Raw genomic sequence first — 27,340 nt, 5'->3', positions numbered from 1 at the left:
ACTTCCTAGATGACCAAATCCTCAGAACAGAGGCGAATACAGTGCTTGCCTTCTGGGTCCTCTCCAGACATCTAAGGGGGGGCAAAATAATTTGTGTGTGAAATCAAGAAGTTTACAACTTCACATTTCTTTAAGCTTCACGAAATGAGAAACAGAAAAGGTGCATAAAAAAGGTTGTTTAAGAGGAGCTGTGCACAACAGTGGGAAAATGTTCCTGCAGCTGCTCGGGCAGCACCTGGCCCATGCCCCTCTGCTGCTAGTCCCTCAGCACCTACTGTAAGGTTTCTTCCCTGGTTGTTTGGGTAGTCCTCAGTGGCAGTGGAGACGCCATTGCTACAAAGAAACTGAAACCTGCAGCCTAAAGCACCACATATCATAGGTGGAACATCTGCCTACAGACAATTGGGGAGGGAGATACTAAATAGTGCCTTAGGTGACGTTAGAAAACGTTATTAACCTTCACAAAGGAAGACATTACTCACTTTGCGGGCCAAGTTTAAAAGTCCTACAAATTATTTTATTTAGATTCTATGACAGGGTTTCACATGTTTTCACATGTGAGAATGGACAACAGCTGTGTGGAGGGAGGTCACCTTGAGGAGAGCAAACTGCAGTTTCCTGGTATTGATTGGTGCAGCAATCTGGAGCAGTTCCACTGTCCACAAGGTTCTGTTCTCCTCAGGAACGCCTTACTATAGCTATGCAGAAATCCATAGAACACTGGACAGGCCTGCAATACTCTGCTTCTAATGCAGATTCTCTGTCTGTCCTCAATGACTCGCAGTCAACAGAACAAGAACCCCTGTTTAGGCCCCTTATATCTTCTATACCCACAATGACCATCAGCAAATGCAGGTGATCACATAAAAGGCTAATTTCAGTGGTCCAGTTAGAGATTGAGCCCTTAGCGAAGCTCATACCTTCTCTGGAAAGAGCGACCATTCAATGGGTGGACAGTAGGGAGTCATTTCTTAATATCCATGCACAATTGCAGGTGATGACATTTTTAAACCGGGCAGTACATTGGAAACAAGCGTTATGGCGATTCTTTGATTCTTCGTTGGATCAAATCAAACCAAACTTTGAGTGCCAAGAGACAGCCATGAAAGCACACAACAGTCGATTTAAAACCCATACAATGGATGTTTTACATATACATTATTAGAGAGATAAAATGTTGATGGATTAACAGCACATACAGTTCCTTAAAGAACAAGTTACTTACAATCAGAGTGGTCCAGCCATCCAAAAATGAGGTGCAAAGGCTCACAAGTTTCTTTAAGTTGGGTGTGGTTTGCAACAGCAAACATGGGTAGGTGCAAAGCGGACATAGGCCCAGATTCCATGGGGACAACCGGGTAGCAGAACCCCAAATTCCTGCTCCATACACTGCAGTAGCAATGCACTTTATTGTATACATTAGTAGTGATTGCTTTACCTCCAGATAGTCTAGTCTAGGTAGATTAATGAGAGTCCCCGCTGATCGAGAAAGGTTCATAAGGCAGTACAAAATGTTGGAGGACCAGGTCCCAGAGGAGTCAAAATTACCCTCCCCCTCACCCCCCCGCCCCCCACCCCAAGAAAAAAACTGTAATTGGACATTTCTAGTCGTGTACTACTGACTGCTAATGTGGGGATGCTCAACTGTCTAGGGCCCAAGGTCATAATATAAGGTTTAGAATAGGTATTAACCAAATCAAACGCAGCCATGAACTGGACTGGACAGAACAAATTACTATGTGGTGCAGGGTCTTGGATGTGCGGGCCATAAGAACCATTTCCTTGGACATCTGAGCGGACATAATTAAGAAAAAAGCTTAGCATATTCATATTTAAAATAAATAGAAGTGGGACAAGAATGCATCCCGGCCAAACTCTCTGCAGGATGAACTTACAAGCCTTCTGGGGGCAGCTTTTTCCCCAATGTGTAGCACATCTTTATGCAGAGAATAATCCATTGAGCAATGATCCATTTTTGCACTGCCTTGCCCTGCTTTGCTTCGGAAAACTCCACAAATAACTGAATGTTCTCTCAATGTCCCTTAGTAAACTCAATAAGAAGCTTAATGTTCTTTTAAGGTTTAACGATGGAGTCTCTCTTCCTCTTTAGAGGGATAAAGTGGAGCAAAGAATGCCAGAAGGGTGATAGCCTGGTTGACATGAAAATTAGTAATGACTTCCGGGAGAAATGAAGCTCAGGTCTTCAAAACCAACTTATCCAGGAAGATGGTGGTATACAGTAGATTGATAGAAAGAACCTGAAGCTCACTCACAAATCTAGCTGATGTTATGACAATGAGAAAGACTGTCTTCAAGGTCAGAAGTAACAACTGTGCAGCAGATCAAAATGGGTGCTCATTAAGAGAATTAGTACTAAGTTCAAGTGCCACTGGGGCATCACAAAGGATTTTGGTGGAAACATATGCTGTAAACATTTAAAAAACTTCATCACAATAGGTGAATTGAATAACGAAGGCTGATCTGGTCTGGGAGTTCTCCACTGGTGCCAAATCTAACCTATACGCTCATATTCCCATGTAGGGGAGACAAAACAAACTGCACTCCCACAGGAGTTATCTGCAGTTCAGGGTGGGCCAGGAACATTCCCAGTTTGCAGTGCTCCCGTTCAGCCTCACAAATGCCCCTTGGGTGTTCACAAAAGTGATGGAGATAGATTTTGAGAGATCGGGGGTTGCTGTATTTACGTACCTCGACGGCTGGCTGATAAAGGCAGGCTCATCACAGTAAGTGCATTTTTCAGAACTGTGGACTAGTTAGAAGCCTGACAAAGATGGTTGCGGAGCTCCAGATCTATGCTGGAAGGCGTGCAAAGAAAAGAATGACATCAGTGCACACATGTGGGGCTTCTCTACAGATCTGCTAGGTCACTTGACCACGCCGGCAACAGATGCGCAGGAGCATCGCTGGTAAATTTTCATGCACTGGGGGAATATTATAAGGTGAGCATTCCGCAGTTAAAAGCATTCATCAGAAAGTACCTTTATTTTATAGAGCTCATCTACACAGCTTTATGAAATGATGGTGACTGAAAGCCATTTCAAAAGGAAAGATTAGACGAATGATCGTCCACATACATTGAAATTCAAGCATATTCAATTCTTAGTGTGAAGTAGCAGCCTGTATTATTAGTGCACATTACTTGAAACACATGATGAGCTGATACTAAAACATACTTTATCATACATAAAATCGGCATTATATATTGAACATGAGTTTTGTTTAAAAGGGTAACTGCTCGGAAATGTGCCCGCCTATCAGCAGCAAATGTCTAAGCACTTAGGAAGAATTATTGGAAGTTGGGCCCTAGACGACCTAAGTAGCAGTCCCACTTCTCCAAAAGGAGATTATTCTTATCTTTTGAGGCGAAAGAAGGAGTGTGCCAATAAGTCTTCCAGTCTCTCCCCATCACTGGGATACCCTGGAATTTTTGCAGCATGCTGACAAAGATAAAGATTTGTGATGCCCTTAAATTTTCTTGTGTGTTGTTGAATGTCACAATAATACTGACTGTATTGCAGTAGAACAGGACAATTTCACAGATTTTTCCCTTTTTTCTCTAAGGGAAGTTTGCCAAGCTAACACGTCACTTCGAACGTTTAATATAGTGAACAGTGTAATTCTGATGCTATATGAGAAAGGATCTATTTCTTTATATTATGGAGATCACTATAATTTCCTCCGATGAATGTGGCCTGGCCAATGATGAAGCATGACACCCAGAGAGGGGTGGGTGGGGGGTGTATGTCTGTGTGGCCACGCCGTTCAAATTATTGTGACTCTCCTTGGTCCTAGTCATACTGTGAGACACAATATGGTACAGCGGGTTCCCATAAGATAGGCCATTCCATGTGAATGGCGGCCTATCTAACCTCCCCAAGACCGGTCACATTTGCCTTTGGTGTTCTTAGCGCATAGATACAGAGGATGCAAATGTTGATTGTGCCTCTTTTCCTCTTGTTCCACCAGACTCCTCTTCTTGTTTGGATAAGGAACGATTGTTTCAGTAAACGAGAGTACACTGTAATGCAACTGAAAAAACACCTCATAATTTCTTTACCTTGGAGGATTCCTAATCAATTCAGTCCCAAAACAAGTCTCCACACTTACTTCAAAGATAAGGAGGATTCTGCTGTCTCGGAGATAGCGTTCATATGGATAATCTTTCATGTACCCCAATCCTCCAAAAATCTGTAATGCTTCGCTGACACAGATCCATGAACCTTCAGAGCTGAAAACCTGTTGCAGATGGAAAGTACGTCAAGAGTGCAAATTGCCAAAACACTATAGAACATCCAAAATAAAGGCTACACAAAAGATATATCTAAGTTCCCTTTCACAACCATTGTTTACATTCTGCAAACTGGGGGTTATGTTCTATAGCAAGCACTCTTTAAAACCCAAGAAAAATGCTGTCACTAAATCATTTCATCAGTCTATAATCAGTCAATAATGAATTTGTGTACTGTATATAAGCTTTTTCTTAATACTCTTGTTTGTGGCATAACTATTAACTGGAAGATTGCCAATCTGAACCTCGGTTTTTCTGTTTTTAATGCACGTTTTTATCCCAGTCATTTTATTGTATATTTTAAATTCAGTCTTTGAAACTTATTTTATTGTAAAATTATGAACTTTTTTTTTCTTTGCATACTTTGATGGTTTAAACAAAACAACCGAATAAAGTTATGTCATCTGTTACGAGATGTACTGTCTTCCTCCACTTATACAAATAAATGTCATTATCCTCGCCATTGTGATCACCTGCCTTGACTATTGAAAAACTCTGTATATGGACCCAACAAATCAATCACCAAATATCAGTGTTTAAAATGATGCAGCACGTCTACTTTTTGGCCCAAACGGTAACAACCTTATCACACACTTTCTAAAAGCCCTCCACTGACTACCTGTGAAGAAGACAGCGTGTATAAAAAGTGCCAACCCTACGGCTAGCCTCCAAGCCACCAGTATTTCACTCAATAACCCCATATAAATATTAAGAAATAAAACATGAAGGACTTAACTAGCTTGAACAGTGAATGGTTTTCCACTAAAACAAGGAATCAATTGTGTGTGTTCATCATCATAACAGCATCATAAAAAAATAAAGAAGAGTATGGGTGTCTCAATGGAGCCATAGAAGGAGGTATAGTGGAGTGCAGCAATAGTTTTCGTCCTTGACCCTAATAAATTGATCAAACCTCCTTGCTCCTAGTGGTAGGATAGAGAGACTATCACTGACCAACCTGAAAATCGAATGGGGGGTGCTTCAGGTTTGCACCAGGCATAAATGGCTGCTGGAGCTCAAAGTGAGGCCAGGAGTGTGACCATCACTGCCCACTGTACAATGGAGGATGTGCCATCTGCAAGTCAAGTAGAAGCAAGCATTCACGCTAACCAGAGAGGCCTGGAGTACAGAGGAAATAGCACAAATAATACACTGAGGTGTTATCTAAGTGCAGGGACAAAATTAATATATTGTTTTACAAAGAAAAGAGGCCTATAATTTAAAAGCGTATACATGGGTTCCGTATGACTGAAAAGCGTCGAAAAAGAAAATATGAATTTCATAAAATAAAAGCCTAACTTGTAATAACTAACTCCACATTCTGGGTAATTACGAAATTGAAGCTAGAACTATTCTGTAATATATGTAACAAAATCACATGAGCAGGCGAGGGAACCCATAAACAAATTCCAGTATACAGTCATGTGTATAAAGGAACAGCAAATGTCTTGTATATGTAACGAAGACAATGGAACAACATATTTAAAAAAAAAAATAATATATATTATATATATATATATATACTCACTGAAAAAACCATAGGTTTCACACACGTTATAGTTACGAATTAGCATTTACAAAACCTTGCAAATTCACTTAAAAAAACCATAGGTTTCACACGTTATAGTTAGCTGGACATTTCACTCGTAAAAAACCAATGAAATTCCCCCGTTATAGTTACTGCAGGCAACTATAACTCACGCGAACGCAATCCTCTGCTGATGCCGTCAGATATTACATCACTGTATTTAGACACTTATTTACCCATGTCTTCTTCCATTAATCTTTAGCTATACATATATTACAAATATTTATTTTTCATAAAGACACATATGTCATCAGTGATGTAATATCTGACGTCATAAGCAGAGGATTGCGGTCGCGTGAGTTATAGTTGCCTGCAGTAACTATAACGGGGGAATTTCATTGGTTTTTTACGAGTGAAATGTCCAGCTAACTATAACATGTGTGAAACCTATGGTTTTTTAAGTGAATTTGCAAGGTTTTTTAAATGCTAATTCGTAACTATAACGTGTGTGAAACCTATGGTTTTTTCTGTGAATTTGTACGGTTTTTTAAATGCTAAGTTATGTATTTATAAAAAAAAAATTTTCAGGTTTTTCACCGTGGGCGCACCGTGAATTATTATTATTTTTTTTTTAAATCGCGAGGTGCGCGCACCCTGCGCGCACGGTGCGCTTTCCTATGGAAACTAGGTTGTAACTATAACTATCTACTGGTGACCGCCAGTAGAATATATATATATATATATATATATATATATATATATATATATATATATTCTATCTACTGGCGGTCGCCATTAGATAGTTATAGTTGCAACCTAGTTTCCATAGGAAATCTCAAAATTCTATTTTGAATAACTTTGGCGCCGGTTGACGAATCCTCGCGAAATTTTCAAAACTAATGGGGCGCTCCGTTCAGCTCCTACCCTAAAAGTCTCGGGGTGATTCGTCAAGCGGGGGCCGAGAAAAAGGGGGGGTCCCAAAACGTGTTTTCCCCATGCATTTTTCCATAGGACCGTTAGTCGCAGCTACAGCCCGAACGGCTGAACAGAATTACGTGGAATTTGGCAGAGAGGTAGCCATAAGGTCAAGGAAGTGCCTTTTGCAGGTCTGGTGTAAATCTGTTCAGTATTTCCTGAGAAAATAGCATTTAAAAGCATATATATATATATATATATATGTGGGCGGACCACACATCTCATCCAGAAATCTGATTGGCTGTCAGCACTTCATCCAAGAAGTGTTGGCAGCCATCTTGGGACCAATATACATGATAGCACCTCATTAAAAAGCATTGCAGTTAATAGAAGGTTTTAAGACTTTAGTTACATTATAAATCATTTGTTGATGGTACCATACTCATTTTAGGAATTGTGGTATGTTCTAAGGTGATTTCACCATGTGAAAAAGCCTTCTGCTGGGATATCATGATTGAGAGAAAAATATTTTCTCATGCTTTTACCACAGATGTTTGGAAGGTGATCTATAAGCTAAACTGAGAGCTTATTTTCTGTAAATTCACATTATCTTTCTTAGTCATGTGAGAATGAAGTCTGACATTCTCAGTAAAACATGTACATCCAACAAGGGCAGAGACTGTCAGTTGATTCCTTTGTGTTCTACTGCAGCTTCCCAGAGTGTTCCAAAGAACTACTAGAGCGCTAACAGTCCTACTTATGATAAACGTATGGCACACCTGAAGCCATCTTGCTTGGATTAAAGTGGTAACTCTTAAAACATTTAATTTAAAAAGGAACAAAATGAGGGGGTTCATTTTTCCATAAAAAGTATGATTAGTGCTGCAGAAAGAAAACTTAGGGCACATTTTGAGTGACTTCTCAAATCCTCTTCTATTTCATTAAAAAAATTCTGACATGCTGACTGAAACATGCACTTTCAATACCCGCAGCAGTTTCCCCTGGTGAGCAGTAGCTTTACTACAGTGATCTAATGAGCAAAAAGAGTGCTAACATTCTGAATTTATGGCAAATGTGTGACACATCTGAATGCCTTCTTGATGGAATCAAAGTAAAAAACTGAAAGTATTTCCTACTGAGGAGACTGCAGTACATGAGGAAATTAGGAAACTTCATAACAAATAAGTCTCCCAAGATGGCCACCAGAGACAAAAGAGCCCAAATATCACCCAGATGTAGCCCAAGTATAGCCCAATGACAGAATGTCCCAGAATGTTCTTAAAAACAACTAGAGCGCTTACTGTCTTCATTATGACAAAAGTATGGCACACCTGAAGCCATCTTGATTGGAATAAACTGGTAACACTTAAAACATTTAATTTAAAAAGGAACACAATGAGGGGGTTCATTTTGCCACAGAAATTATGATTAATGCTGAAGAAAGAAAATGAGGGCACATTTTGAGTGACTTCTCAAATCCTCTTCTATTTCATTAAAAAATTCTGACATGCAGACTGAAACATGCACTTTTAATACCAGGAGCAGACTTCCATGGTGAACAGTAGTTTTACTACAGTGATCTAATGAGCAACTAGAGTGCTAACATTCAGAATTTATGGCAAATGTGTGACATATCTGAATACCTTCATGATGGAATCAAAGTAAAAAACTGAAAGCATTTCCTACTGAGGAGACTGCAGTACATGAGGAAATTAGGAAACTTCATAACAAATAAATCTCCCAAGATGGCCACCGGAGACAAAAGAGCCCAAATGTAGCCCAAAATCACCCAGATGTAGCCCAAATATAGCCCAATGACAGAAGTGTGCAAAACACTTATTATTTTGTGTTTTTGCAGTGTTATATAGTGCAGACTTGTCAGGTATTGGAGTGCTTTACATGAGCATTGGTTACATCACACAAGAACAAATTCATTTTGGTTGTAGACATGGGGAGACTAAGTGATTTGACCAGAATCACAGAATGTCGAGCTGAAGCAGAAACTTCAACCTGGTTCCCCAGTTGCAAAGTCTGCAGTTCTGGAAGTAACACCACATCCTCTTCCCTAAGTGCAACATTTAATCAAGTGGTCAACTGGATAAAAAAACATAAAAATAACAAATAATTTAAAAGTGCTTTGTCGCTCTTTGAAAACTCAGAAAATATGTCCTTATTTTAGTCTTTTAGAGCACTAACCATAATTTTGATGCCAATAAGACCCTCTCATATATGTAATTTCTAAAGGAAATGCTCTAGGTATTACAGTTTTGATTACATCAAGATGATGTCAGGCGTTCCACACTTTTGTAATAAATATAGAATGTTAGCAATCTAGTTGTTCATTAGGATACTGTTGAGAGGCAGAGGCCAGGGGCACGGACTCTGAAAATTCAAGGCAGGTAGGAGGGTGCAAAGGCAACAATTTAACCACACTGAGCAGGCAGGAACAGACCCGATTCAGCCAGGAAACATCCAATGTTTTTAAGCTCAAATGGGCTTTATTTGATCTGTCTCCTGTCTACAATCTCCTCTTTTTCAATGTAACTCAAAGGGGAAAATCAATACCCCCGTTTTTTTTCAAAATCTCCCTCTTACCAAGTTCAAAATGTTCGCAAGTATGGTACATTGGATCATGGAAGGAAATGGGGTAGGGACATGGACTTGGATAACAGAGGACAGGAGGGACATGGAGAGGTGCACCAAATTGACCCTGCAGGGCAGGCATCAGGGTTTGCAGCAGCACAATACACCACACAGGGCATGCAGGACGAGAGTGCAGCACAACAACCCATAGAAAGCAAGAGGGAGGGGACAGGACCATGCACATGGACAACAGAGAACAGAGGGGCAAGAGGCAATGGTAGCTAGCTGACCATAATGGACAGACAGGAGAGAAAGCTGCAGCATAACAGACCATAAAGGGCAGGAGGGACGGATCAGGGGCATTACAATGGAACAGACAAGCCAGGAGGGAGGGAGTAGGGGTCTGCACATGTAAACAGAGGGCTGGGGGCAAGGGGGCAGGGCAGGAGCAGCAAGATAGCCATGGAGGTCAGGCAGGATGGGCACTAGAAGCAAGACACACCATGAAGAGCTACAGTGAGACTGTGATGGCATACACACAGACCATGGAGGGAAGGTGGGAGGGGGTCAGGGGCAGCTAACTGACCACACAGGGAAGGTGGGAGGGGCCATGGCAGCACAGAAGACCATGCATGGCAAGTGGGAGGGTTAGTGGCAGCACAATGGCTATGATGGGCAAGAAGGAGGGTGCAGGGGCATGCACAAAGGACGATGGAGGATAGAAGGGAGGGTCAGGACCTGTGCACAGACAAGAAAGTTCAGGGGAAGGGGCCTCACAACAGACCACACGGGGCAGGCAGGAGGAGCAGTTGCAGCACAACAGACCAGGGAGGGCAGAAGGGTGTGGCAGTACAATGGACCATGTAGGACAGGAGGAAGAGGATAGGGGCATGGCATGTGGACAGGCAGGGTGGAAGTGGCAGGGACAGGTTACAGTCATCTGACAATGCTAGGCAGGTGGGAGGGGAGTGGCAGCTCAACAGAACACTCAGAGTAGATAGGAGTGGCAGGTCCATGGAACATGGTGGGCAAAAAGGATGGAGCAGGGGCATGCACAAAGACATTGGAGGGCAGGGGGCAGGAGAATAGGGGCAGCAAGCTAAGCACAGAGTTTAAGCAGGAGGTCAATGATGGGGCATAGAATTGGGCAATGGAGGGCAGGAGGAGTGGACTGGTACATCATACTAAATTGAGGGCAGTGGCAGCACATCAGACCATGCATGGCAGGAGGGAGGAGGCTAGTCCATGGATTCACACAACAGAGGATAGGGAGGAGGGGGATGGGGCAGCAAGCTAACTGTTCAGAGAAGGCGGGTATTAGGAACTTTATAGTTTTTAAAACATTGTGTCTGTGCAAACTACTTAAAATATGAACAAGTATGCAGCATAATCTCACTTTTATTCAGGAAGAAGAGGACGTTTGTGACTGTGACTCCGGGCTCACTTGGCAGAAACACCCCCTGACCCTCCACCCCCTATCGCAAAATGTAATGCCCGTGAAAAGGGTAGGTGAACACAGTGTTATATAGAACATAGTCCTGAGAGCACGATTGAAAATGAAAACTAGATATAGTGTATGGTATAATCTATGCACCAAAAAGTGTGATATAAGATGAACCGGGCGTGAAATATAATATGCAATACATTGTGCGCAATGACAGATTCATTGGAGAGCGCGAGATAGCACAGGCACTAGCGCGTGCTATGCGATATGCGCCTTGGAGTGTAATATGCACAGGGCAGTGTTGTGTAACCTAACTAGTCTCTAAAGTTGTAATATAAAATATGTGCTGGGGAGTGTAACGTTGCATATGCACTGTGACAAAGATATGGATCCCAGATTGTAATATGTATGGCATAGCACTGTGCGTTATAACATAGGCATCGAGGAAGGCACGTTAGATGGGGCAATATAACCCGTGCGAAGACAAGTGTGGCATGACATATTCACGGGGTGGTGTTACAGTGCACATGGGCTAGAGAGTGTCATAGCATATGCACTAGCTAGTGGAATACAACACAGAGGTGTGTGGCACTCGGCAGGCAATGGTGGGTGTAACACAGCATTGGGCTCTGTCAGGAGCGCACTGGGACTCTCAAGTGATGTTCGTCCCCTTTCCAGAGAGTAAAATAAAAAGTATTACACATCCGGCAGTGGATGTGTGTTTTATTAACCGTGAGGGGGGTTTCTTGCATAGTTTTGGTCGAATTTTTGTTGAATCCCCTTTGAATGGCTTGGTGTGCATGTGTATTAAATGTGCCCGTCAATAGCTACCCATGTTTGTATAAATAAACGAAAAGGGTGTCTACCGGGATTAGGCACGGTAGGGCATCAGACATGTCAGAGCTTCACTAGTGGTGTAAATACATTCCACGTGGATTCATTGTATGCATAGTCGCCTTTTAATGAATATCACGCAAATCGTCATGGTGATAGGTATGTACGGTTTGTCCAGCATGTCCTAGGTGTGTCTATAAATATATATTTTTTAAAAATAATAAAAACAGTGGCCGGCCCTGGGGATTGGGGTAAAAAAAATATAATTAGGAGACAGGCCCTGGGGGATGGGGTCATCAGGGCCAATAAATTAGAATAAGAAGGGGAACCACACAGCCCCCTTCTTAAAAAATTAAAATAAATAAAAGACTGGCATCGTGCCGGAGGCCATGCCCCCTCCGTGCAGTACTCTGCAAACGCGCCCCCAACAGGCATCTCCAGTATGCGCCAGGGAGCTGCGCTGCAGACAGGTGTTCTGAGGCCAAGCCCCTTTTTACACCTCTCTGCAACGCAGCTCTGTGGCGCTTACTGGAGGTACCTAGTGGTCTAGTTTGACCCTAGGGACCCTTAGGATTCAAGGGGGCTAAATCTCTCAACTTAGAACAGCCACAGGGCGCGTTTACACAGTGGTGAAGGGAGGGGACGGGGCCTGAGGTGACGTGTGCAAACACGCACTATGGCACGTTTTAAATTGGGGATATAATTTCCCTTCAATACTGAGGGCCCCTGGGGGCTAACTAGCCCACCAAGTGCTTCCAGTAAGCGCCACTGAGCTGCATTGCAGAGAGGTGGTCCAGGCCGTTCCACTTTTTACACCTCTCTGCAACGCAGCTCTGTGGCACTTACTGGAGGTACCTAGTGGGCTAGTTGGACCCTAGGGACCCTCAGGATTCAAATGAACTTAATCTCCCAACTAAAAACGGACACAGGGCGTGTTTACACAGTGGTGAAGGGAAGGGACGGGGCCTGAGTTAACGTGTGCAAAAACGCCCTGTGGCCTGTTTTAAGAGGTAGTTTTAATCCCCATGCCCTATTATATACTAGGGGCTTACAGAGGAGGTCATGCTAATCACAGGGGGACCCCAACGCATAATGTTCCCTAGTGTATGTAGGTGTTTTCACTGTATTCTAAGTGTCTTTTAACATAGCACTGGCTCTAGGACTGGTTAGTCAGACTCAGTTACCACCAGTATCCGTCTGAAAAAGTTGAGGGTACAGGATGATTTTGCAACAAGGCTTCTTTCTGCTCTTCTTTTTGTTCTTTCTGCACGTTATCCTTCTTCCTGCACTTTTCTTCGTCTTTGATGACTTCTGTTGCTTCTTTCTGCACTTCTTTTGTTTCTTTCTGTGCATTTTTTCTTCTTTCTTCACATGTCCTATCTCTGTAGGCATAGTTAGAAATTAGCATTTAAAAAACCTTTGAAATTCACAGAAAAAACCATAGGTTTCAGGCAAGTTATAGTTAGGAATTAGCATTTAAAAAACCTCAGAAATTCACTGAAAAAACCATAGGTTTCAGGGGTGTTATAGTTAGCTGGACTTTTCACTTGTACAAAACCATTGAAATTCCCCCGTTATAGTTAGTTCAGCTAACTATAACTCGCGCGCCCGCAATGCACTGCTGATGACGTCACGTATTACATCACTCATGACATGGTCAGTGACATCACTCATGACATCACTGATGACATCTCAAATGACATCACTGATGACATCACTGATGACATCATCCTTGTGATAGAGTGGCAGACCTCCTCTCACCCTAATATAACCTTTGATACACACATTCAAAAATAGAGACTAAAATTTTCAAAACAGTGGACATACCAATACCAGTTACAACAACCTCTTCAGTAATTCTAAGATCCACATACACATCCACTCATTCACCAACAGTCCTATACAGTCACTCATACATGTACTCACTCATCATATGTACACATACACCTATACATCCTGTTACACAATGCCACTCATCCATAGAGTTACTCAAACACATAGTCACTCATGCTAATAAAGAATCAAACATACATTTACTTGCATATACAGTTATACACACACCACCACACTTACTTCTACGGAAACTTACACATACTTAGTCTTTTAAACAATCACTTATAGAAACACATACTTATTCATACAGGAACTCTTTCAATCTCTCACTCTCACATATACTCACTTATATACACCAATAGTCACATATACTAGTTTAAAACATATGTAGTTACTCATAAAGACACTATTGAGACAGTCATTCACTCACTAACACACCCATACACACACTCATCCACCCATACAGTCCTGCACACATGCTGTGTTCAACACATACAAACAGTGAGTCACTCATTCATGCACCTATGCACTACGTAATACCCCGCACCGAACCATGCAGACACTCAGACTGATACTCAAAAAACCAACTAATAACCTATATAGACACCCATGTAGCTACTCACCAACCCATGCAGCCACTTATACACAAAGTGAGAGAAGGATACAGATATTTACATATTTAAACATTACTCACTAAGCCATGTATTCACTATGATACACTTAATCAGTCAGTTACACAATCAATTTTTCAAAAACAAATCATCCATTTAGACACTTATATACCCATTTATTCTTCCATCGACCTTGAGATATACATATATAAAACATATTTAATTTTCAGAAAAACACACATTCACTGGATGATGTCATCAGTGATGTCATTTGAGATGTCATCAGTGATGTCATGAGTGATGTCACTGACCATGTCATGAGTGATGTAATATGTGACGTCATCAGCAGTGCATTGCGGGCGCGCGAGTTATAGTTAGCTGAACTAACTATAACGGGGGAATTTCAATGGTTTTGTACAAGTGAAAAGTCCAGCTAACTATAACACCCCTGAAACCTATGGTTTTTTCAGTGAATTTCTGAGGTTTTTTATGTTTAAAACGTTTTTATTGAAACAAACACAAACCATAGGGGAGGGGGATAGGAGGTCAGGATACATGGAATACAATCAAAGAAAAAGGGTGCAACTCCAGAGGGTTGGCAATAGGTAGCGCAGTAAGTCAGGGGGAAAAACACAGTAGATGAAGGCTAGAAATACAAGCTATGGAACCCCGCCCGCGCATCCGACACCCCAAATCTAAGCAATGAAAGCCATCAGCAACTCAACAGAACACAATCCCCCCCCATCCCCCAGTAACGAAAACCCCCCCCCCCCGTCCTATGGTCCCGCACCAGAGTAATCCTCACCAGGAAGCCCCGCACCCCCCCCCCCCTCCCTGGGAGGTCCCCGCCTCACAAGTAAACTAGTCCGCCTGGGTCACCGGCGGCGTCAGCCTGAGAAGCCTAAGATACCTCGGGCAGGTGAGCTCCCGGAATTCAGTGGACAGCAGCGCTAGAAAGGGTTGCCACAGCTCTTCAAATTGGTCTATTCTGAGGTTTTTTAAATGCTAATTCCTAACTATAACGTGCCTGAAACCTATGGTTTTTTCTGTGAATATATAATTAGAGTATAGCCCTGGGTATGAAGGAAATGCAAATGTCATGAATGTGACATTTGCTGTATCCATTTCCATTCCAGTCTTTGCAGGCTTACCTCTAGGTGGCCTATTCACCATTTGGATAAATAGCCACTTGAAATCATTTCCTGTGTAGCCTTTTTCAATGAAATGAGTGACCAATGAGACCGGTTTCACCCTATAACAAATTCTTGCTTCCACTTGTTGGGTTGTTAATCATTCATTAATTAAATTCACAAGGAGACCAAATACAGTATAGAACATTAGATGAGTTGCAGTTGGAGAATGTTAAGAGGTCATATTTGATTTGGTTGTGGCACAACATCTTAGTACTAAAGAACAAGGTACTTGCCTTCGGGTACAATCTTTCTGGTGGACTCTGTCTAACCACGGGTTCCTCACCTTGTGAGTATTCTCTAGGTGCCAGACTGGATGCGGAAACTTTTAAAGCAGTTCTCCTGTACACAGACAGGCGTTGTGTTGCTCTGCATAAACATTGTTCTACTCCTCAAGTGCCAAGCGGAACCACATGTAAGCACCACCCATGCACCCAGACGTTAGTAGCTTTCCAAGCGGTCTGTGTTCTCACTGAGGAGCCCATCTGCAGATTGGCACGACCAGTGTGCAGACCTCTAGACTTGGAACATTATTAGATGAAAAAAGAGCCCATTCACAGAACAGGGATGTGGGGTCAGTGAGGAATTTGCAGTTAGATAGAGAATCCATCAGAAAGATCGTTAGCTAAGGTAAGTAACTTATAGCTTCTTCATCTTGTGAACACCTCACAAGGTGGTGGGTTTGTGACCTGGCTAAGACCAAAACGTCCTGCAGAACAGACCTGGTAAAATGCCTACTCTCAACAGATTGACCTGACTGTTGAGGCAGTAGTGCTTTGTGAACGTGTGTAATGAGGCCCACGTTGCTGCCTACCGGATGTCAAGGAAAGGCACTCCACATGCTAATGCAGTCAAAGCAGCTTTGGCCCTGCTGAAATGAACCCGTAAGCTTTCTGGGGGCTGCTTCTTCCTCAGTTTAGCAGATCTTTATGCAGAGAACAACCCATTGAGCAAGGATCTGTTTTTACAATCCCTGCCCCACTTTGCTTCTAAAAACTCCACAAATAACTGATTGTCTTCTCAATGTCCCCTGGCAAGATCCAGAAGAAGCGTAATATTCTTTCAAGGTGTAAACGATGGAGTCTCTCTTTTTCTTTAAAGGGATGAAGTGGAACGAAGAATGCCAGAATGGAGATAGCCTGTTTGACATGAAAAATGAGTAACCACATCCGGGAGAAAGGAAGCGCAGGTCTTCAAAACCACCTTATCTGGGAAGAAGGTGGTATACAGTAGATTGATAGAAAGAGCCTGAAGCTTGTGTTGTCAATAAAAATATTTTCAAAAAAAAAAAGAAAGAGCCTGAAGCTCACTCACAAATCTAGCTGATGTTATGACAATGAGAAAGACTGTCTACAAGATCAGAAGTCTGAAGGGACAACTGTGCAGCAGTTCACAATGGGTTCATATTAAGAGAATGAGGACTAAGTTCAAGTGACGAGGGGGAATCACAAAGGGTATTGGTGGAAACATCTGCAGTAACCCTTTCAAAAATCTCATCACAACAGGTAAATTGAATAACGAAGCCTGATCCGGCAATAGGCGAATAGGAACATGTGCAAAGGAGTCAGATCAGACTTTGGCACTTTGATGATGAACCCCGACGATGGCAAAAGTTTTGCCATCGTCTGAAGGTGGTCGATACCTGCATGGGGCAACCTCGCCTTTAGCAGCTAGTCATCAAGGAAAGGAAGACTGCTACTCCTGACCTCCAAAAGGGGCCATCAATCTTGTGAACACCCATGAGGCACTGATGAGGCTAAAGGGGAGCGCTGCAAACAAACGGCTCCTGGCCCACGTGAACCGCAGGTAGCACATGGGGGCCTGCAGGACAGGGATGTGAAAATAAAGGTCCAGCATGTCCAACACAACCATCCAGTCTCCAGGGTCCATTGTATATAGGATCCTGAATCTGTCCTTCCACAGAAGGCTGTAAGGGGGGGAAAATCCTCCATCCTTCTTCAGCACAAGAAAATAGCAGGAGTAACAACCAGTTCCAGCTTCTGAGGCCGGATTCCTCTCTATAGCTCCTTTGGCCAAAAAAGGCTGCACTTACTGATGCAAGATGAACAGATGGTCCTCAGTCATCTGCCTTGAAGGCAATGGACGATGTGGCAGTGTAGAAAGGAAAGTTAGAGCTTAGCTCGGATGGACAATTTGGAGGATCCATTTGTCTGTACTGACGGCCAGCGACCCTTGGTGGCCTCATATAGGGTAGCTGTGTGCCAATAAGTACACATTAAATTGGCTTTGCTGCTGCAGGATGGGCAGGAAACTGAGCTGCTGTCCCGTTGTCTTGACAACGAAAGGGCTAAAAGACATGCATGGCTAGAGGAGGAATGTGATGCTGACAAAATGGATAGCCTCTACCATAATCATGGAAAGGGTGAAATTGCTGATAAAATTGCCTTGTGAGAGTTGAAAGAGGAGGGAACACAAGGTCCATAGCTGGTGAAGTGTCCTGTCAACTGGCATCCTGAAGCTCTTAATACCCTTAATACCCATCATATTGGGGAACATAGTCATCCCCGTCATCATAGTCTGAATCCATGCTGAAAAGGTTGTTTAATGTCTGAGCCCTACTATGCAGTGAATGACTGTATGCTGGTTAGTGGCCAGGCCGGGCGTGACTTCTGTTCAAAGTCAGAATGCACTATGGGCAGTACAACCTCATCCGGCGTCAACATCAGCGTTGATGCGGGAGGAACGGGTGCATGGGATGGAGCTGAAGCCTGCTCTGAAGCCGGTGCTGAACCCAATGCCGGTCCAAGGGGAAGAGATGGTGTCGATGGTGGACCTCCTGGCAAAAGTCCAACTGGTGGACCTTGGTGAGGAATCTGCTATTACAAGTATCAGTCAGGAAGTGATCTTACACACCACATAGTTCCTACCTACAAAATGTCCATCAATTTCTGATAGACCTCAGGACCTACTTATGGTATTATGCTCAACTATGCAACAGTCATCTGAGTGTACAATATTTTATATTGTTCCTCCATTTATAGAAGAAAACGGGATTTCTATCTGAGATTACTTGCCTATTTAGTAGGCCAATGTTTTTTCAATAATTTGCATCACTTTATTGGTGCAAGGGTACAATGTGGTGACACCTATTTCACTGCTTTTTTTCAGCTTAGAGGTGAGGAGCTGTTCTCTAGGGAAGAAGAATACCCATTTCATTGCTACTTTTATATTTTTCAGGGGTAGCTTCTGTCAATTAAAAGTTGTAATAAGATTCTAGTTTCTTAAAAATAGACTACTTTAAATAAGGATTATGGTGCAGCCTTAAGAACTAACCCATAGGAATCCACCCCAAGTGCTTTAGGATGAATGTTATGGTACTTTAATAATGTGAACTTTTTTCAGTTGGCTTTCTATACAAGCGAGATTACTAGTGTACCCTTCACATGTTTATTTATCATCATATCATGGAATGTTTTTGACTCCTTGCATTATTGGTACGTGAACTTTAAACTCCCTTGGACATTGTTAAGACAGAAAACACAATCAGTGATTGAAGCTGTAGAGTCTGCTCTAACAAGAAGAAGGTATCAATCTATCTCTTCCAGCATCTAATGGAACCTTTAAAGGGATTCTTGTAAGAGAAGACAAACAAGTTACTTTTCTTTGGTTATGCTCTTTCTAGTGGATACTTTACCTACCACAGATTCCTTACCTTTAAAACATTTCCTAGGTGCCAGACTGGAACTGAAGTTTTCAAAGAAGTACTCCTGTGCGCTGCGGCTCCGTACTGACTTTGTTCCACCCCAGACGCAATACTGTTCACCGACATCAGTTTCTTGCTTGGCTCTTACTGCGCCCTCTGACAAGGAGCACAAAACAATTTGAGGTACCAGTGTGTTCATCTCTAATTTGGGACTTTTTTAGATGCTAAAACAGGCCAGCCACAGAAAGGGTAGGTGGGGGGCAGGGCGGAATATGCACTTAGAGTATCCACCAGAAACAGCGTATGAAAGGTTAGTCATTTTTTCTTCTGATGGTTACTTCTAATCACAGATTTCTCACCTTTAGAATAGATATCAAAGCAGTACTTCCAAAATGCGAAAGGTCTGTGGATTGGGCACAGATTAAAAAGATCTGCATAAGTGAACAGGCAAAGTTCGCTTCCTGTCGGAATTGGCTGTCAAGGCAATAGTTCTTTGTGAACCTGTGCACGGACGCCCACATCTCGGCTTGGTAGATATCAAGAATAGGCACTCTGAATGCCATTGGGTGTAGCAGATCTTAATGTAGAGAACTATCTACCTTGACAAAGTATGTTTCAGCACTATCTTGTCTTTCTTTGCCCATGAGAGCCCCCAGAAAAGCTAATTTCCCAGCTGATGGTCTTTGGCAGGGGAGGCAGAGGCAGAAAGGCATATAATAGCCCTGTGCTTCAGCCAGGGTTCTCCCCTCTGTCAGAAGATGCCATATGCGACCTCAGGAAGCAACCGCCATTCGTGATCCACCAGGCGTCGCCATCTGAACTCATCCACCCAGGTTTTTAATGACCCTCCAGGTGGTTCACGATCAAGGAGATGCCCTGACACTCCAGCCAACTCCAGTGGCATAGGACCTCTTTGCACAGGACCCAGTACCTCACTCTGCCACTTTGTTGCATTTCTACATGGCTGTGAAGTTGTCAGCGAGGACCTGTACCAGCCTTCTGTTGATGGACAGCAAGAAAGCCTTCAATGCCAGACTGATGATGCACATCTCCAACAGATTTATGTAGAGCTACGTTTCCACTGAAAACCAAAGTCCTCTGATGTTCACCTCTCCCGGATGGCCTCCCTGACACAACAGTGATGCTTCTGTCAACACAGTCCACTCTGAGTGGGGAAGAGTGAGGGGCTGCTGCTGGTCAGGTTGCAACACTGCTTGTGCTGTCTCCTCCGAAACCTCAATGTTTGCAAGGTTCCCTTGGTGCTGGTCCCACTAGGACTTCAGATCCCACGGCAGAAGCTGCATGTGCCACCTGTCAAAAATGGACAAGCAGGATGTACAAAGCCGAAAGGCCAAAATCCTCAGAACTGCTCTCACTGAGATCCAGGACTGAGGCTGAAACATCAAGATCATAGCCCAAATGTCCACGATTTGTTGCCACAGAGGAAAGCCCCTGAAAGGCACCATGTTCAGAACGGCTCCTATAAAAGTAAGCCTCTGCCAAGGACTCAGGTGTGACTTCCACTTGTTGATTCAGAACCGCAATGTTATCTGTGGGTTCACAGTTGTCTGGAGGTGGATGACACCTGAGCGTGGTGAGCCTGGCTTTAATCGCGTGAAGACGATAAAGTCAATCCACTCCGGGGACTCCAGGGACCCCTGCCCCCGCCACATTTTCAACAGAGCCGCCGACACCATGGCACCCATGCTCTGCCACACCATCAACCGCTCCCTGGCAACTACCTCGTTCCCTGACTGCTAGAAACACGCTGATATCAACCCCCTCCTGAAGAAACCCTCGGCGGACCCCACCGACCTCATGAACTACAGACCAATCTCCCTGCTCCAGTTCCCAGCGAAAGTCATCGAGAAAGCCATGAACAGCCAACTCGCCACATTCATCGAAGAGCACAACATACCGACTCCTCCCAATCCGGCTTCAGAAAAACCACAGTACGGAAACTGCCCTCCTCGCCGCAACAGACGACATCCGTACCTTACTGGACAAAGGAGAAACAGCAGCCCTCATCCTCCCCGACCTCTCAGCGGCGTTCAACACAGTCTCTCACCGCAGACTCCATGACGCAGGGATCCAAGACAAGGCCCTCGACTGGATCCTCTCCGGCAGAACGCAGCAGGTCAGACTCCCCTCTTTCCTCTCGGACCCTACACCTACCGAGTCCCACAGGGGTCCTCCCTCAGCCCTATGCTCTTCAACGTCTACATGGCTCCGCTCACCCCCATCGTCAGAACCTACGGACTGAACATTGTATCATACGCAGACGACGCCCAACTCATCCTCAGCCCATCCAACGAACCCAACACCGCCAGGCACAACTTTCGAGAAGGCATGGAAGCCGTCGCCAAATGGATGAAAAACAGCTGCCTACAACTAAACACAAAAAAAACGGAAGTACTCATCATGGGCCCAAACCCAGACGCCTGGAACAACACCTGGTGGCACCCTGCCCTCGGAAGCCCGCCCGAACCCACGGACCACGCACGCAACCTGGGAATCATCCTGGACTCAGAGCTCAAAATGGACTGTCAGATCAACTCCGTCTCGTCCTCCTGCTTCCACACCCTCCACGTCCTTCAAATGGATCCCCCTTGAACATAGAAAGACCGTCACTCATGCCCTGGTCACCAGCAGGCTCGACTACGGCAACACACTCTATGCCGGAATAAACAAAAAGCTCACCCGCAAGCTACAGACCATCCAAAACGCCGCCGCAAGACTGGTCCTCAACCTGCCAAGAGACTGCCACATCTCCCAGCACCTGCGGACACACCACTGGCTCCCCATCGAAGCTAGAGTCACCTTCAAGATGTTAACCCACGCTCACAAGGCCCTCCACGACACCGGACCAGCATACCTGAATAGCAGACTCAAATTCCACGCACCCCAAAGGACCCTACGATCAGCCCACTTCTCCTACGCCGTGGTCCCCTGCACCAGAAAGACCAGATCGGGAGGCCGCTCCTTCTCCTTCCACGTGGCCAGAACCTGGAACGACCCTCCGCTCCACCTCAGACAGATAACATCGCTCCCCATCTTCGCAAGAAACCTCAAAATCTGGCTCTTCGACAGACCCCCTCCTTGATGGACTGGAACCTGCGAACACCCCCCAGCGCCTTGAGACCCTTACGGGTGAGTAGTCGCACTTTACCAACTGATTTGATTTGATTCAGTCACGGAATAACTGGTATCCCCAATCTCCAAAGACTGACGTGCCACTGGTAAGACCAAAGAGGAGCACAGCAAACAGAACATTACCGACAATGAACCGCAGGTAACGGCGTGTGGGACTGCAGGACGGGTACATGAAAGCATTTGTCCTGCAGGTCCAAGGCTACTATTCAGTCGCCTGGATCAAGGCAGAGGGAACTTTTGGTCAGTGGGAGTATTTTAAATCTGAATTTGTCCTTCCACAGGAAGGCACTCACATGATGGAGATGTAAAATAAGACAAAGGCTTCTGTTCTCCTTCGGCACAAGGAAGTAGCAGGTGCAACAACCCATCACTATTACCAAAGTTGGAACCTGTTGATGGCCCATATAGAAAGTAGAGCCCATAATCTTGCAGTGATATGGATAGGTGCTCCGATGTGGGTGGAAGCATTTTGATGAGTGGAAGGTCACAGCCTAGCTGGAGGATTTGGAGGACTCATCTTTTGGTTGTGATGGACTGCTACCCTGGGAGAAAATGTCAGATTCTGCCTCTCACGGGGTGATTGGGCACCACTAAGGGCAAACTAAAAGGCTTAGAGGTTGATGCTGCAAGGGAGAGAGGCAGTGAGGATCAGTGCCCCTGGTGACCTCCACGTAGTCTGCCTGATTCCTGTCCAGAAAGGACTGAGGTGAAGCAAGTGTTGGCCGGGTGGGTGGACCGGCATTGTCTATAAGCCAAACATCTGGAGTAGGCTCGGAAGGGCCAAAACGGATGAAGGAATTGTCTGGCAGGAGAGAAATCATTCTTTGCTAAAAACACAGGATCCATCAAAAGGCATATCCATAAGGGATGCCTGCACATCACCAGAAATGCCATGAATTACATCCATTAATGACAACAGAGCAGCACTATAATGTGGACTACTCACTCCAAGGAATCAAAAGTGTCCAGACCAGCACTAACAACTAATTTAGCATTGTGGCCATCTAGAATGATTTGAGCCAAGGAGGCCATAAAATCTTCCAGGGCCGCCAGCATAATCTAACTGACCATGTTCCAGAGGGCAGGCGTATAATGGTCTAGTAGGTAACTGGCATTGTCCAATTTCAGGGCAAGGATGGCAAGATAGAACAAGCTTCTCCCTAATGTCTCAATCCTAATTAACTCCCTTTCAGTGGGAGCTGTGGGGAACGAATTAGGATTCACTTTGTTGGTAGAAGATTGGATCACTAAACTCTCAGGAATATGATGCCGAGTAAGAAAATCAAGGTTGCCAGGTGCCCGCCTGTCATATTTGGCCACATGCTTGTTCAGGGAAGGGCATGACCAAGGTTTAGAAAACGTGTCTATAAGGGTGTCTGTTAGGGCTTCAGTGAATGATAGTGAGGGCACAGAAGAATTCAGCCCACATTGAAGAACTTCACTACGCACAGTTGTTGTAACCTCAACAGAGGGAGTTGTATATCCAGGACCTCCACAGCATGTCTGATGAGTACCACAAAGGACGCATTCTCTTACGTTAGGGGCTCAAAGGGGGAACCAACCCCGTCTCATGAAAATATCAAGTCGACTGGCTTCTTGAAAATCCATATATAAACTATCATCATTATAATGTGGGGGTAAATCATCCCCATCATCTCCACTGTTTACTTGTTGCGGCAAACTCTGGCCAGAGTTGGAACCGAAAAACTGGCTGAGCAACTTGCGGGCGTCTCTGTGGTAGAGGTATGGTTTTGTCGGAATGAGACTGTATGGGAACCAGAACCGGATGTGCTGGAGTGGAGTCTGAGGGCGAACCCAGTTGGGGTAAAGGCTGATTTGGCTCAGGCTCAGACACCAGCAGGGTCAGCAGACTTCCCTCTAGAATTCATGAGCAAATCCAATATTTTGGACGCCATCTTAGAGTAACTCTGTAATGTCAATGAATTTATCGAACTAAAGTCACAATGTTCAATACAGACAGTCTTTTATTGCTGACTGTTTTCAGCTCAATTTTACTTGCCCAAGTATATTATTCGCTGACCCAATCATGAGGGAGTTACAGATGATGTTTCTGGCATCCTTTGATGTGCATAGCATGGCCCCCTTTACCGACAACCTTAGGATCTCTTATTTCTGTATTTAACATTGTGACTTTAGTTCAACAAATTCATTGGCATTACATAGTTACTTTAAGATGTCGTCCAAAATATTGGATTTGCTCACAAATTCTAGAGGGAGTGACAGATGGCACTATTGAATCCTATGATGCACATAGCCTCCCCCTTTTTAGGTCTCGCCTAGGAAAGAGACCTTTAGTAATCAGCACAGCTTTCCCGGCAAAAACGCGCACGCGTTGTATTGCTTCCAACGGCAACGCGTGCACGTCAGGCGATTAACTTGCGGGAGCAAGCAGCTGGCGCCATATGTTTTCAATTATCGCGCCTTGCTGCTCGCTCCCGCAAGGGAATCGCGCAGGCCCCCTCCTCTCTCCCCTCCCCCTGCTGCCGCACGAGGCGCATGCGCTTGTGCTTGTTAAATGTGGGGCTGTTCACTTCTTATGTTTTTTTGTTCGCTTTCTAGAGTTCAGATTGTTTATATTTTAGACATTGTTATTCAGAATACGAAGAGTTTAATTATCCAAAGCAATCCTAAATTACAACAAACACAATTTAAGGCTTCAGCACGGTCGTAATTTAAGAGTGCCTGGCTGATTCACAATCATTTCTAATTTCACTGTGCATAATTGGCTTACGGAGTAAAACACCTAGGTAATGCAATGGCGTGAAAAATGCAGAGTTGCACTTGTTTCCCTAATATTTCGCGTATGCGGGGTAAGCAGGGCTCGCTGCATGCGTGCCCGGGGCTTGTAAAGGTGTTAAATGACACTTTTTTCTTTTCATTAGTTTTGCCCTAACATTTTCTTATTCGTAACTATGCGTGACGGTGTGGGCAGTGAGCACATGAGTGCGTAGACAACACAATCAAACCTCCATTACATGCAGTAACTTTTGCATGTGTCACCCTTGCACCGTATGCGCAGTTAATCTGCATTTCCAAAGCGCACCTGGCATCAAAGCGCTATGGACTTTTTCGGCTCGACTCTAAATCGCACTGGGGTTTTTTCCGGGAGCAAATATGATTTACACATGAAAAAAAACCTATATGAATTGGCACACATTTTTCACTCATTCCCTCCTTAAATTAGAAAGTACTCAATGCATGTGCTTGAACATCCACACTATTGGATGAAAATAAGTTGAAAAGCCATAGCCGCTCTTCAGTTCATTCCATAGAAGATAAGAGCTGGGGTGGGCGGATTTTTAATAATGCCATAACAGTCAGACAAATTCAAGGAAGTTTGTAGTTCAAGAGGTGGTTCGGGAATTCTCAAATATGCTTAAGAAGAAGACAGTAATCAGTGCTTAATTTGAGCCGTTGCACGGAGTCTGCACCCACTGCATATCATACAAATAAATAACCATGCAGGCCGTGACAATAGCATTCGCCACAACAAACATATCTGAAGCTACAACCCCTGCCCAGGCTGCCTCCTGTTGACTCGTCCACGTTCTCCACCTCTCCCAAGCTGGTTTTAGGGCTGGACATGTACTTAAGTGTAGTTAAGTTGAAGGTGACAGTGGGCAGAAAAGGGTGAAAGAAAGAGGTGACTGCTGCTGCCCTGTGTGAGCGGGGCTGCTCCTTCCCCCTGGACTAGCCTCCCCTCACAGAGGACAGATCTACATTCGCTTGTCTGCCATCAAAGCCGGTCTAACAGTGTCCGTAGGTGGAATGAGGGGGCAAATATCTGGTCCATTATCAAGTAAGTGACTTCTCACCCTACCATAGATGTGGGGACGGTGTATGCTGGCATGGTAGATCGGCGGCGTAATGCACAGCAGCTGGGAATTACGTGCCTAGAATTTGAAACAAGCTCACAGAGCAGCCCTGGCTCATCCCCGCCGCCTCCTCCAAAGAGTGGTCACATCAGAGCCGACGACTCCGGACCTGGGGATCAGTGTTCGAGCCTCAGCGTCGCTCAGCATCCTGTGAATGTTGTCAAATCACTTAAACAACCCTGTGCCCACCTTATACGATTGTACACATTTATATAACAAGATTTGGCATAGCCAATAGTTCTCGCCTTTGGGACCTTATAAGTGTTTAGTCATCTGGCACAATAGCCTTGGTGTAACAACATCAAGTGTTGCATGGCTAAACACTTGTAAGGTCCCAAAGGCGAGACCTATTGGCTACGCCAATGGTTGTTTAAGTTAATTTTGGATATTTGTATCAATACATTATACCTTTACCTTTGAAGGACTCATTAGTAATATGAAGCCACTCTAAGATGGCGTCCAAGATGGTCCCTAACGTGTGTTGGTTATTCTCCCCTTCCTTGTTTTTCATCTGATTTTGAGTATTAAGGACTCGTTAAGATGGCACCTGTGCTTGACGCTGCGCTGCCGAAAGGAACACTCTTTTTGGACTGGAGCCGTATGTACGGTATGTTGCACTTTAAACTGGTGTTTTCCGGGAGAATTTCTGCTATGGGCTTAGTTATATATTTTTTTCTGGACCCATTTCAGTCACTTTATGTAAACATATATTCACGGGCTGCTGGAGAGTTTGTGATTTAGCTTTTTAGATTTGCTCGTATTGGAGCATGTGGCTACTATGGCAGGTGTTTGTACGTATTTTGACGCATTTTGGATTAGTTGACTATTTTGAGTTCTGCCTGTACATGCAATTGCGGTTTATTCAGTCAAAGACATTGATTATTTTCTTAGTATTTGTCTTGTTTGCGCTAGACTGTAGGATCATGCCTGGATTGTGTCTGAAGACGCTAAGATGATACACAAGTACCTGAGTCTATACTTTTACTATTACCAGCATAGTGTGGCCTGGATATTATATTTATTAATTGGTGAGTTGCTCATTACTTTATATTGTCATTCATGGTGAATGTAAGGGTCAGTTTTGATCGACTTTCTCCCTTATTAGGAGTACTCTTCCCGTAACATAACTCTGCCAATATATGTAATTTACGTTAGTGGTGCTGTCCTTTCACTTATAGACTCAGCTTACATATTTAGTAGCTTTATTCATTTGCACTTTATTGCAGGATCCCAACTGGATTTTGTCTTAAGACGCTTAGACTAAATACAAGTACCTGAACTTGCACGTGCATAATTTCTGCAATTTTTCTGGACTACATATAGAATTGGTGAGCCTTTTGATTATATAACGTCCGTTCTGGTGTACATACGGGTCGGTCT

General features: G+C 44.0%; 1 protein-coding gene across 1 annotated transcript in view; it reads right to left on the bottom strand.

Moving 5' to 3' along the window:
- ACAD9 (acyl-CoA dehydrogenase family member 9) overlaps positions 1-27,340 on the bottom strand; it is a 344,154-nt gene that overhangs the window by 70,925 nt on the left and 245,889 nt on the right. Inside the window, exon 12 of the mRNA XM_085624840.1 lies at positions 4,129-4,257. Coding sequence (XP_085480966.1) covers positions 4,129-4,257 — 129 coding nt within the window. The remainder of the gene's footprint in view (positions 1-4,128; positions 4,258-27,340) is intronic.

This window comes from Triturus cristatus, chromosome 9 (assembly GCF_964204655.1).
Source record: "Triturus cristatus chromosome 9, aTriCri1.1, whole genome shotgun sequence".
Lineage (NCBI taxonomy): Eukaryota > Metazoa > Chordata > Amphibia > Caudata > Salamandridae > Triturus > Triturus cristatus.
The sequence above is the reverse complement of the archived record's forward strand: the minus strand, read 5'-3'. Positions and strand labels throughout refer to the sequence as shown.